This window comes from Camelus ferus, chromosome 18 (genome assembly GCF_009834535.1).
Source record: "Camelus ferus isolate YT-003-E chromosome 18, BCGSAC_Cfer_1.0, whole genome shotgun sequence".
NCBI classification, from domain to species: Eukaryota; Metazoa; Chordata; class Mammalia; order Artiodactyla; family Camelidae; genus Camelus; species Camelus ferus.
Window position 1 is genome coordinate 10,512,024 of NC_045713.1, and position 13,650 is coordinate 10,525,673.

The 13,650-nt window shown below is 52.4% G+C and overlaps 1 protein-coding gene across 5 annotated transcripts in view; it reads left to right on the top strand.

Moving 5' to 3' along the window:
* SDK1 (sidekick cell adhesion molecule 1) overlaps window positions 1-13,650 on the top strand; it is a 718,389-nt gene that overhangs the window by 543,760 nt on the left and 160,979 nt on the right. For all 5 annotated transcript variants that reach the window (XM_032459946.1, XM_032459947.1, XM_032459948.1 and 2 more), the window contains exons 15-16: window positions 9,745-9,892; window positions 10,773-10,913. In XM_032459946.1, coding sequence (XP_032315837.1) covers window positions 9,745-9,892; window positions 10,773-10,913 — 289 coding nt within the window. The remainder of the gene's footprint in view (window positions 1-9,744; window positions 9,893-10,772; window positions 10,914-13,650) is intronic.

Here is a 13,650-nt window from a genome sequence, read left to right on the forward strand (position 1 = left end):
CAAAGGCGACCTGCTTATGTGAAAGTTTGTGCGGTTTGTTTGGATCTGTTGATTCACCGTCTGTTTTTTTGCCGGCGTGATGGTATTTTGATGGCTTTTAGGAACTGATAAGGTCGTCCCCTCATCCTCTCAGAACTTTCATTAGTTCTTGTCACCTGTTTATTCTTCCAGAAAAAAAAAAAATGAAATCATTTTGTCAGGTTTTGAACATCATCACATGGACTTTGTAATCATGTTAAACCTGTAAGTTTGGTGAGAACTGACTTCTTGGTGAGTCTGCCTTCCGACCCAGAAAGCAAGATGCTCCTTCATCTCTTCCGCTGACTCGATACTGCTTAGTGAAGCTGCGGGGCCTTCTCCGTAGGCTCTGCGCTTGTTTGCAAGGTTGCCCTGAGATTCCGTCTCACTGCTGCTGTGGGTGGGAGTCTCTTTCCGTTTCGTCTTCTAAATTGTCATTTATTGTTGGACTGTAGGGCAGCTCTTGGTGTTTAGCTATTTGTTATCACTCTAAACATTTTTCAGTTGGTCCCTTTAGTTTTCAAGGCAGACAATCCTAGCGTCTCCAAGTAATAAACATCTGTGTCCTTTTGCTCTTATACCTTCCTCGGTTGGTGAGAATAATTTTTAAAAGTAATTGGCATCCACTTAAAAATGGAAAGTCTACTAGGATTTTATTGTTACATACGATCTTGATTTTTTTGTTGTTTATTGAGATATAATTTGCATATAATGAAATGCAAAGATCTTAGGTGAATTTTGACAAGTGTGTGTGTGTGTGTGTGTGTGTGTATACATAGCATGTAGCTCACACCTGAAATAAGATACGAAACATTTTCAACATTTCAGGAAGTTCCCTGTGTCCCTCTCTGGTCTTGTCTTCCTCCTTCTCAGGCAGGCGCGCACCTTTCCAACTTCCGTCTCCAAAGATGGGTTTTGCCTGTTCTCCATCTTCATACAAGTGACACGATACTGATTTGAAGCAGCCTTTTCTCTTCATGTGATACGTTCCTCCCATTCCTGGTTCTTAGTATTTTTTAAATATATGTAGGGAAATTTCTTCTTTCTAAGCAAGTTATTTTTAAAATAACTAAGTATTATACCCTGCAACGTGTGCAGGCGAATCCTTTGTGTGAGTTCCTGCAAGTTCGCAGCTGTGACGTGTGCTCCTGAGGTCCTGCCGCTGGGCCGGCTTCCAAGCTGATGCTCTGAGAGACTTGGTCACTGTCATGACTTGAGGCTCCTGAGCCCTAAGTTTGAAATTCATGTCTTTTTCCTTAACTTAGAAAGAAACACCGTCTTCTGTAAGTTACTGCCGTACTTCTTCCTTTCTGAAGACGGGCTGGAAGAACTGTCAGGCTGGAGGCTCATTTCTGCATCCCGCTGTCACACTGTCACACTGTCAGAGAGACATCCGTGCAGGGGCGGCGCTGCTGCTGAGGAACGCCTGCTTCTCCCGAGAGACTTTTAACTTCCTTTAGAAGCCCTGCTCTCCAGTGTGCCGCGTTGCTCCCTTAGTCACCAGCAGGCCCGGCGCAAACTCGGCGCTCAGCCGAGCTCCTGAGTCATGCCAGGTGTCAGGGCAGCTCTGTCTTCTTCTCCGTAATGATTTCAAGTTTATTTTTAATTTTTATTTCATCATCCAACTTTATGCATATTTTCCCTTTAGAAGGTCTTTAAGTCCTCTCTAAAAGTAGGAGATCTGACTTTCTGTTTACACACACACACACACACACACACACACACACACACACACACACACAAAACTCCAGCCCGCAGTGCTGCCAGCAGAGGCCTGAGCGATGTCGCGGGAGGCAGAGCCTGGCGGGCTGACCTGCAGAGACCGAGCCGGCGGTGATGTGTGCGCAGCTCTGGTCCTGGCCGGAGGTTCGGAGGCCGCGTGTGGGTCGAACCCACAGTCAGGAGGCCCAGCCCCTTGGATGCCAGCAGCTGAGCGTGTCGCAGCCTGTTCTTGGCTTCACTCTGGCACGTTCCTTAGCAGGGAATTTCATTTAGCTCCTGAATTCTCTGCTCTTTCGTTCTTAACTTTGAGGGCAGAACTTTATGCGTCGTGACTCTGCCCCTGCGGGCGTTCACCGTCCCTCTAGAGACGCACACGGCAGGGACGCCTTCCCAAAGTGCGGGTTTCAACCTGTGTTCTAAGTGTCTGCTTTTTGGGGTTTTGTCTCAGGCAGAAAATCCCCACCCACTTCCTGCTCCCCTCGGACGGTCTCTGAGTGCTCTGTGTCTCTGTCCCCCTCAGCCGTCCTCAGGGGAGGATGGCCTGTCCCTCCCATGACCTCAGTCTCATCCCCCAGGGTGGCCAAGAGTAGGTCTGAGCCACAGCATTCTTTCAAAGTTGTGCTTCAGTTCACGCACTTTTGGTGTGTGTAATGGCTCAGTGGGATCATGGACAACCTTGCGGTCTTCTTTCAAGAGTGCGGCCTCTTCTGAAAATGTTACGTCTGCCGGCTCAAGCTTGCCATCCTGCGGTGCCACGACAAGTTAGATGTTTCTCGTTCTTCTAATAATTTTTTTTCTCTCTAATCCTGCAGAATGATCTCATTTAACCTTTGCCAAACTAGCTATTATCTGTGCTTCTCTTTCAAGTTCAAGATGAGCTATGAATAAACCAGGGGAGACTGTTCCTGGGCTCCGAGTGTGCCGTCTCTGAGTCCTCACACCCAGCCCCGCGCGGGGACGGAGTCCAGGCCTCCCCCGCGGCCTCCCTCTGCGGAGGCTGAGGTGATTTACTGTCCAGGCTTGGAAACTCTGTGTCTCTGTTGACATGAGGACCATAATCCGCGGGTCCGTTAGTATGGAGAAGCAGACCTCATCCACTAAACTATTTTCAGTAACTCATTGAGCTGACACTGAAATGTAGGTCAGTCTCTGAGAAACTTGAAAATAATTGCACACAGTGCTTGAAAACCCACGAGGACAGTTGAAGAAGCAACTGGAGATTGGACCTGTGCTGGTTTCGTTTTGTTATTTTTTTCTCATGCTCTTTATTTTCCAGACTTTTGTTAATGGGCGTGTATTACTTTTTGGTGGCGTGGAGATGGCTGACCTCGTCTATCCCTTCCGGGATTCAGTGCTCTTGGGGGGGGGGTCCGGGTCCTGTACAGCCTATGTGCAATGTTGGAGCTCTTGTCAAGAAAAACGATTCAAAACTGAAAGGCGCCTGCCAGGGCCTTGGGCAGGGCCAGTGTAGATGCGAGCCCAGAGCCCACGGTCCCGTGGAGGGACCACGAGGACCACCCGAGGGCCACCACCAGGGCATTTGGTGACTGCTGTTTGCAGCCTGTGGGGGTTCCAGCCCTTTGCTTTCACTCCACCCCAAAGGCAGCAGGTCCCCAAACACTGAGAGGTCTAGTGAGCCAGGTTTGGGACAACCCGTCCTCCAGGGCTCCTGCATTGAGAAAGGTCACGGTGGCTCAGCTCCAGGCTCTCCGCACCCAGCTGGTGGGTGCCGGGTGTACCCAGGTGACCTCACACTCCACAACCCCGTTTGCCCCCGTGCAGGACACCCGGACTCCCCAGTGCGTGTTCCACAGCACACCCCTCTCCTCCGGTGCACACCACCCCATTAACAGACGGGCCTCTTCTCTCGCTGAACGCATCATCTGAGAACAGTTCAGGTTAACAGAGTAATTGTGGAGGTCAAGAGCGCCCCAACTCCACACGCTCAGCCCCCTGCTAACACCTTGCATCAGTGCGGTGCACTTGGCACAGCTCACGAACCAGCGTTGGCATGTGAGCCTCCCCTGAAGGCCGCTCTCTGTGCAGATGTCCTCAGCGTTTGGCACCCGTCTTTCCCTGGCCCGGGACTCCGCCGGCCCCACACTGCGCTCAGCTGGCTCATCTCCTCAGGCTCCTCTCGGCAGGACAGCTTCTCAGGCCTGCCCCGGTTTCGATGACCTGGACGGTTTCTAGGCATGTCGATCGGGTATTTTGTAGGAAGTCGCCCAGCTGGGACTTGCCGGATGGTTTTCTCATAGTTGGACTGGAGGTATGGGGTGCGGGGAGGAAGACCACCGAGATCGAGTGCCCTTCGCATCCTAAGAAACCCAGAGCACTTACATCAGGGTCCACATAGCCTGCCCCGTGCAGGGAGGAGAGTCCTCGTGCATGTGACCTTGCTGGACGCTCGAAGCTGGGGTCCAAGAGCATAGCCCCCTCTGAATCATCTCATGAGCACTCCCCAGCCTTCCGGCCTGGACACTCATCACCTACAAGGAGTCAAAAGAACAAAGTCACTCTCATCCAGGAATTTCCACCAAGGTGGAAGGATCAGACCGGAATCTCTGCCTCCCTTTCTCACGTGTAAATCAGGTGCCTGTGGCAGTTAACGTGCACAGGTGGGTCGCTGGCGGTGCCTGGGGCGGGGCAGGTGCTTTCCTAGAACAAACTAGAACAAACACGTACTGAGTTTCCCCTGTGTGTCCGGCAGGCTTCTGGGTGCTGAGGGTCTAACAGGGAATAAAATGGGTTTTCTTGGAGTTTATCTCGTAGGTGGCTGTGTAAACAGGTAGCCGTGGTTATTACAATACTTGCAATATTTACATTGCAGGAGGGCACACTGTGCATATGGTTGTAGCCAAATCGGCAGTGGAATTAGAATTAGAAAAATGATAAATCTGCATCTTAATTTTCCACTTGCCTTACTCTCTAACCTGGGGAGTGGTTTTAATGAGAGAGTGTTCATTCTCATTCACATAAAAAAGCACAAGGTACAGAATCAGGGAAACCCCATTTTTTCAGCTACCAAATGTGCAGTTTCAGGCAGTGGTGATGCTCAGTGCTGGCAATGTCGCGACGGAAGTCACTTCCTGAAACCTGTTGGTTAGGAGAAGCACTCGGTATGCACAAGGGTACGGAGTGTGCATGTTTCAGTTTCAAAAACCGTTAACGTTTTACCATGTTTGTTTCATCAGTTCCCCACTTTTTTGCTAGAGTGTTTTAAAGGACATCTCAGATATTTAGTCCTTTTGTCCTTAAGTGATTCAGCAAGTAGCTCAAAAAAGGACATCACCCCTAACAAAACTAATGGGACCCTCAATATCATTTCATACCCGGTCCACGTTTAAGTGTCTCTGATTTTTTTAAAGTCTTTTCACAGTTGATGTGCTTGAATCAGGATCCCAACAAGGTCCACCTGTTGTGACGGTGGTTCTGTCTCTTACGTCTCTTAATCGGCTTTCCGTGTTTGCAGCCTCCACCTCCCTCCGTCCCGAGCTCCTGCGGGGTGCAGAGGCCGGGGCACCTGCCTGGAGAAGGCCCCAAGCCCGGGAGTGGTCTGCTTCCTTCCTCCTGCTGCCAGTCATTGGTGCCTGCATCTTCTTGATCCCCCAGAGACATTCAGCTTTTGGTTTTGTGTGTTTCTTGGAGAGTGTGTGTGTGTGTCTGTGTGTGCGAGTACTCCCCGGGTGTTGGGGTACCTGGCACCTCCTCTCTCCAGGGGACACTTGGGGCCCGGCTGCTCTGCTCTCAGTGGTATCAGCCCCACCCGGGAGTCCAGGCAGGCACGGCCTGCAGGACTTGGGCAAAGTCACTCAGGCTTCCTGCGTCTTGCTTTCTCAGTCTGTTAAAAGCAGAGGTAATACTGCCTCCCCAGGAGGACTCAGGTGAAAACGCTTCAGGGCTGCAAACGGCCGTTCGCATTGGGCGCTGATAATAGCAATGGTTCTTCTGTCAATGAAGAAAATTTTCTTTGAAAAGTATTTTCCTTCCTCAGGTACTTCTAATTGAGATAACGGTAATACTTTTTTTTATTATTATTATTATTGGAAAAAAGCTTCCAGTTCATTTGTGAAGATTGAAAACCACCAGCTTTTTAGCCCACAGGCAGAGTGGAGGTGAGATGAACGCCTCGTGGTTTCTGGGTGCTTGAAGCTATAAGAGATGAGTGGTGCTCGTCTGTGGAGCAGGGGTTTGTTTAATAGCCTGACTGGGGAAGACAGAAATTCCTCAGGCTTCCAGATCCCAGGGGCAAGGGGCATCCCTGAAGGGGAGGGAGTAACTATGGAAAGTTCTCTGGGCTGGTTTCCTTCATCAAAAGGCTCTCCCGCTCCAGCCCGAGACAAGCACCTTGCATTGAGCACTCTTTCGCTAGGACTGGGAGAAGGATCTTGTAAAGGGATTTTGCTTGTTCATTGTCAGGAACAGACTTGCTATTTAAACGTTCACAGTCCCCAGCAAGCTTGCAATTCCAAACCGTGTGAATGTGCAAATCCTTCCCAAACCGCTTTTTCCTGGGAGGGAGGTAGCTACACACCAGAGTGCCCATGAGATGGATCGATCATTTGTATTAGTTTTCAGTTTCATCTCTCTTCCTGCCAGATCTTTTATCTTCTAGATAAGAATCCTATAGTTGGAACCGGAGGACTCAGCAGGGCCCCAAGGTCCAGAGCAGATTAATAGGTCCTGTGGTCAAATCAGACTGGGCAGCAGATCCTACAGGCTTTCAGGAGCTGTTTACACTCCACGTGAACAAGTGGCCGAGAAACTGGGGATCACATGGGGCAGGGTCTGGGAGGGCCGAGGGGGCTTGGGGTTGGAAGGCTGCATCCGTCCATCCATCCATCCATCTGGGACGCTCTCTGCCCCCGCCCGTGCGATTAGTGGGCACAGTCAGTGGGTTTGACCGCCGTCCTTTTGACCTTGTCTCTTCCTGAAATTGCTGTTGTTCTCTGTCTCCGACGGAGCAGGTGAGCTGCTCGCTTACAGACACTGAACTCTGCAGGAATAAGGAGATGGAAGATAAGTTTTACTGCGCACTGTGACAGTCAGGGACAGGTGGCGCTCTCGAATTAGCATAATCAGTGACGAAGAGTCAAAGGGAAGGTTTACAGAGGCGTGGGTGGAGGGCAACCAGGTAACCTGGTGTCACCCGGAGGTCACAGGGGCCCAGAGAGAGAGCACGCAGAGCTGCCCCCACCCCGGAGAAGAGCAGGAACCTTTGGGTGCAGAGCACAGATAGTCTGGGGCGTCGCCAGTGAGTGTGAAGGACCCCGCTCTGCCAGGCAGCCCCCCACGGCGCCGAGCGGGAGGGGAGGGTGGAGGTGGAGGCCGGGTGAAAGCAGGAACGTCCGGCCAGAGTGTCCGCGCGTGACGTTGTGTGTAAATTCCACCATTTAGTTAGTGGAATTACAGCAAAGTACACATGATAAAACTCTCCGGCTCGGCCGCTTTCTCGTGTACGGTTCAGTGCGTGCACAGCATTGTTCAACCGTCTCCAGAATTCCTTTCATCTTTCAAAAGGGAACCTTTGTCCTCTTTAAACAATACCTCCCCAGCCCTCCCTCCTCAGCCCCTGGCAACCACCATCTACATTCTGTCTCCATGAATTCGGGTCCTCCAAGTGCCTCATTCAAGTGGGATCACTTAATGTGGAATCACATAGTATCTGTCCTTCTGTGGCTGGCTTATTTCACTCAGTGTAATGTCCAGAAATTTCATTCATATTGGAGCAGGTGCCAGAATTTCTTTCCTTTTCAAGGCTGCATAATATTCCATTGTGCGCATGGACCACATTTTGTTTACTCATTCATCTATCGCTGGATACTTGGGTTGAATCCAACTTTTGGCTCTTGTGAATAATAATACTGTTGTGAATGTGGGTGTAGCAGTAGCTCTTCCAGACCCTACTTTCAGTTCTTTGGGGTCTATATTTTGAAGTAGAATTGCTGGATCTTATGGGAATCCTATGTTTAACTTTTTGAGGAACCGCCATACTGTTTTCCATAGTGGCTGCACCATTTTCCACTCCCAGCAATGGTGTGCTAGAGTGCCAACTTCTCCACATCCTCACCCACACGTTATTTTCTGCTATTGTTGGCAGTAGGCATCCTAAGGGACGTGAGGTGGATCTCTGTGTGGTTTTGATTTTTTCCCCCATCTTTGGGGGGGAGGTAATTAGGTGTATTTTGTTTATTTATTTGGTACCTTGTACACACTAGGCATGCGCTCTACCACTGAGCTATACCTTCCCCTCGTGTCCCCCCCATTTTTATAGAAGAAGCACAAACAAAATGGAACCACGGTAAGTGGACGAGCTCCAAGTCAACGTTGTTTTCTACTTTTTTTGCTATGTACCAGCCATCTTCAGCATGCAGACTGTATTTGCCTTGGAGCGTGACTTGGCGTGGCCCAGGTTCCCACAGACCAAGTGCAGCCACACTGACACCCGGGAAGCCGCCTTCATTTTCTGTGTTGACAAATGGCTCTCTCCTGAAAGGAGCCTGCTTACAAAGTCAGATCACCGTGAGCTGTTTGAGGCTTCTCGAAGGGTGAACACAGAAATGGGGTGGGTCTTCCGTGGTTAATTGGAGATGCACGTTGCATTTTCTAAGGAAACATAAAGAGAGGGGGCTCTCATTGGCTATGGGACCACCTATATCACCATGAGGCGCAAGCCAAGAGCACTCACGCCCAGCTGGCAGTGAGGACTGCATTCCCAGAAAGCCATTTTTGGAAGCAGCTTTATTTGTAATAATTAAAAAGATTCGGCCTTCGTGGCCCAACTGGCACCATGCTTCAGAGCAGCGTGACTTTCTGCTGAGGACTCCTGCTAACAGACTCTGACTCAGGGGTGGACACCCCGTGTGACCGTCCTCAGGTCCTCTGAGAGTCTCTCTTCATCTTGGAGCAGTCAGTGGCAGCGTCCTCACCCATGAAGACCCCAAGTGCGTTTCTGATGAGCCCCAGGTGCAGACTTGTGAGTCCCCACCGTCAGGCCACTGGGTTTCTGCAGACGTGGCTGTGATTTTGTGCGGGTGGTGCAGAGCCTGGCGTCAACTGCAGGCTGAGCTGGGCGTCGTCCAACTCCAGAGAGGAAGTCACACATCACCTCTTTCTGAAAGGGGTTTCTGTGCCACTTCCAAGGAACAGGAAAGACGGCCCGATTTCCACAGGACCCTCCCCCACCCCTGATGTTTCACTTCACTGGTAACTTGAAAATGCAGTTTAGGCTCATGGCAATTCCAAGTGGGAACTGATGGTGGGTGCCGGTTCATCCCAGGGCATCACTGTGCCAAACGATGGGGCAGAAAGCGTGGTTAAACTCCGCAAAGAGACAGTCCTGCAAAGGTGGAGGAGCGGGGCAGAGCCTCCTGAAGCCTTGCCGTGAGAGCCTGCTTGTCTGCCAGAGGCAGTCTTCCGCACCTGCCAGGAAGCTGGGAGGAGAGATAGCCTAACGCGCTGTGAATTCCATTCCGCGTCCCCAGCCAGAGCCGGGCAGGGGCGTGGTGGGATGTGGGCCGCACGCAGATGGTTCGCAAAATTCACAGCCCATCTGTCTTTGTCAAGCTCATTTCCTCTTTTATTAAAATGTTAATGAATATAGTTTTTATTTATCATTTGGTGACATGTGCAGCGTCCTTTTCCGGGAGACAAATCTGCAATCTGCCTGCCCACGTGAGCTGACAGAGAACTTCCCGCTACACATGGAACGCGGGAAGGGGGAATATTTGGGTTCCATTTTAACTGCCTTATGCAGGTCAAACAAAACATCTCTTTACTCGTTGACAACAGCATGGGGGTGGCGGGGGGCACACTGGACCCCGAGTTACAAGCCAGTCTCCCTGGTGACTGGCCCCAGGACCGTGAGCCTTGGTTTGCCCGCCTGTCTGGGGGGCTCACCACTCCATCTGCCTCACTCAGCAACTGAGTGAGGAACGCATTTGCACTCACTTCTTACCATCCACGTGCTTGCAGGGGTTTGACTTGTGTTGCTGCTTCTTTCAGACTCTCCGTGGAAAGTGCATCTGTCAAACGTCAGCCCCGAGATGACAGGCGTCACCGTGCGTGGCCTGACCCCGGCCCGCACCTACCAGTTCAGAGTGTGCGCTGTGAACCACGTGGGCAAAGGCCAGTACAGCGCCGAGACCAGCAGGTGCGTGGACGCGTGGCCCGTGGCACGGGCACTGGGGGCGATACCCAGCATCGGGTTCAGTGGAGGGGGCCGATCGGAGTGTCAACCTCCGTCCCTTCGTGATGTTGGGAGCCATGAGCAGGAAAGATGTAACAGAGAGAAAGCACAAGGGGTCGCCGGGCGCCCTTCACTGCTGAGGGCAGTTTCTCCGCCCCGGGGTGCCCCGGCCCAGCCGACATAGATCGCTCCCGATAGCACAGCCTTCCGTGCGCCTGCAGTTAGGAGCTTGCCGCGGTGCCGTGCCCTTCACGCTCCCTGACCGCCCACAGGGTGGGTCCTGGTAAACACCTAGCAGGGTGTCAGGAGGGACGCAGAGTGAGTTCCCGTGTCTCCCGGGTGGTCCCGATGCCCCACCGCCCCTACCCCACCCCGGGCGGGCGGCTGCCATTCAGATGTGCCCTGGGGAAGTGCCCGCCCCCACCAACCTGAGCTCTCCCGGGGCTCGAACTGTAGGCTGGCTGAGAGAGCCGGCTGGCTCTGTTCACACTGGGGAGTTTGATACGGGAAATACTGAAAGAACCAAAGAACAGCTTGGAAGGAGGCTCGGACCCAGCCGCGAGCCAGCTCGCTCCGGCTGGAGACCCCCTGGGGTGGCGAGCCCCGTGGGCTGTCCCCACGGGGCGGGGTCACTCCGTGTCTTCCCGGCGGGACTGATGCCCTGCCATGTGGATTTGCTGTGCCTGTGTCACGCCTGTCCCTTCAGTCCGACCGGCTGGGTGTTTTGTTTTATCCGTCACTCAATTTGGGTGAATGGCTCAAGGTTCAGCCAGGTGGAGAAGGCAGACAAGGAGCCTTTGCTTCTGGGCTGATCTCTCATCCCCTCCCCGTCTTTTCTATTTAGGTTGATGCTACCTGAAGAACCACCCAGTGCTCCCCCGAAAAATATCGTGGCCAGTGGGCGCACCAATCAGTCCATCATGGTCCAGTGGCAGCCGCCCCCAGAAACAGAGCACAACGGGGTGCTGCGGGGGTACATCCTCAGGCAAGTGGCCAGCGGCTGGCCGGCCTCACTCTGTCTTCATAAAGAGCCAAGTGTCTGTTCGCAGAGGTCGCAGACTCACACGTCTGTGGGCGCCCAGCTATAATCAAGAGATGCGGGCCAGTTGTCAGGCTCTGGGCGGGTGGGGACTGTAGCAAACTAGAGTGAAAAGGCGACTGTGGGTGGCCTTGCGCCTCCAGCCGTGATGTGTGCACACAAGAAACCAGTATCAGTGGCTGCATTTTGGTGGAAGCATGGACGGGAATTTTATGGGTGGGGAGCAGGGTCTGCTGTGCACTGTAAATCCTTCCACTCTAAGTTTTTACCAAGGACATGCATTATTAAGTGTAATGATGTTGAATTAATAATAATGCAATTGATTTAATTATTTGCCTTCTTTTCCCCCATGCTAGTATGTTATTCAGAATTGCCAGGTTGTCCTGTGTTTCAAACAAATTAGACAATCTAGTGTTTTCGGAGGAAGGGTAGAGCTCAGTGTTAGAGCATGTGCTTAGCAGGCATGACGTCCTGGGTTCAACCCCCAGCACCTCCGTTAAAAATAAATAAGTAAATAAACCTAATTACCCTCCCCTTGCAAAAAAAAAAAAAAGAAAATTCATTAAAAAAATTTTAAAACCCAGCTCTTTACATGCAGTCTCACAGGTCTGAAATGTTGGGGATGAAGTCATTATGTTTTGAAACACAAGACAGGCCAGACTCACAGCTACAGGCCGACGTGGCCCCAGGAGCGGCCCGTTTGCTGTCTGTGCCTCAGAAGGGGGGTCGGGTGGAATTAGGCTTCTGAGGACGTTGAGTGACTAGCGCTCGGCTGGGTTGACGGGAGGAACCTCCTTTGGCAAAATTTCTGCTCATTTTGAAATTGCAGTGAAAGTGATCATTTCAGTGGTTTGTCAATACAAGTCAAAAGAAAAAAGTAAAGCAGTGTTAAAAGGATGATTATTAAGTCTCTTCTAATGCACAGTCCAGCGGCGGGCGCCGGTCTGCTAAGGGGCCGTGCGCTGTGGCTCCTTTACCAACCCTGCACGGCAGGAACCCGGGCCTCCGAACGCCTAGCCCCAGGCGTGTCCGTCAGCGGGCACGGGGTTCACTCAGGTCTGAGTGGGGAAGTGCAGGGTCTCAGGCCCCTGTGAGAAGGCGCGCGAGAGCTGCTTCTCGAGCTCCTCCGTCTCGCGCAGGGAAGGCGGCTCGTCAGCACGTGTATTGGGTCGTCATCCCGTCATTGTTTAATGCATGTTTATCTGTCACACTCAATATTTGCCTGTCACAACCAATTCCCTCTCCTTTCAAGTTTTTCCTCAAGCGGATGAATTATCCTGCGAACGTGAGCCAGATCATTACTGAGCGCGGCCGTCCCCGGGGCTGCCCTGAGCCCGCACTCGGGCCCCTCTGGTCTCCGTGCCCTCAGCTGTGCGGCCCCATTTCAGACCGCGGGCCTGTCCCCCCGGGCAGGGGGCGCCTGTGGACCCCACTCTTGTGGATGCTTCCGGACGATTCCCAGGTTCCCTCCGGAAAGCCGCCTGCTGCTTCCCGCCGCTGACGGCTGCGGTTTTCTGTCGTGTTTGTGCCCTGGGTCCGTGCTCATCCCCTAATGAAAATAATTGGCCTCCACTCTTGGACCAGCCCCTCCACGCTCTCGTCACCCCGGCGGCTGCTGCCCTTTATTTGAGCACACGGGAGGAGAAGTTTCCTTAGGCTCCAGCCGCCAAATAAGGACTTTAAAAGTCAGCCCACAGAGCCAGGCTCGGGTGTGGAGCTTGATAACCAAATGTCTCCGATGCCACGAGGCCCCATCAGGGACAGCACATTTCTCCATCTGGTGGGATTACTCCCGGTAAAAGGATTTTCCACGATGGTGTCAGTTGAGTCGGGCGCTGGAAAAGAGGGCACCTGTATCTGCAGGGGCTTAAATAATGAAGAGCCCGAAGAGGAGGGCACCCTCCCCAAGGCCTGTGAATATCAAAGTTTTCAGAAATTAAAGACCCATGCCAAAGTGAATTTGCTGGGAAACATTTCCGAATAATCCTCCGGTCTGCACATGAGCTCTGTCTGCAAGCGTGTGTCCTCCCGGACACAGTCTGCCTGTCAGACCAACGGCACGACCTGCACAGGAACAAAATGGAAATGCATCGCCGCTGTGGCGCTGGCCGCAGGAAGGAGTCAGAGTGCGCGTGTGGCCATAAAATATTTACAGTAATGGGCAGGGTGTTTCTCTGAGAGGGACAGGGGTTCCTCTCAGGGGTTATGTCCTTTAAAAACATTCTCCTGTTTATGTCCCTGTAAAAAATCATCCTGTTCTGTCTGAGCCGGTCTCCTGGGCAACGCACGCGGCAGCCAGAGGACAATGCCCGCACTTCCATGACTAATTAGGGCCTCCGCAGACACCCCGCGCCTGTTACAGAAGCACCCTGAGCTGCTGGTCAGAAGGGCCGCGCTGCCCGCCGCGGAGGGGAGAGCCACCCTCAGGGGGCCCCAGGCAAAGGTGCAGGCGAGCTTGGTTTCTTGTAACTCAAGGGTCTCTCTCAGCAAACTTCCTAGAAGAGCAGTGTTTCCAGAAAAGGAAATATTGAGGGGGCGCTTCACATGGTCACAGCTCCTTTGCCCCCACTGTTTCATTTCACCCCCGCAACAGCCCTGTGAGATGCCGTTTTTATTAAGTCATTCGAGGGAGGAGGAGACCCAGGCTTAGAGACATTAGGAATTTGCTTGAGATCACCCAGCT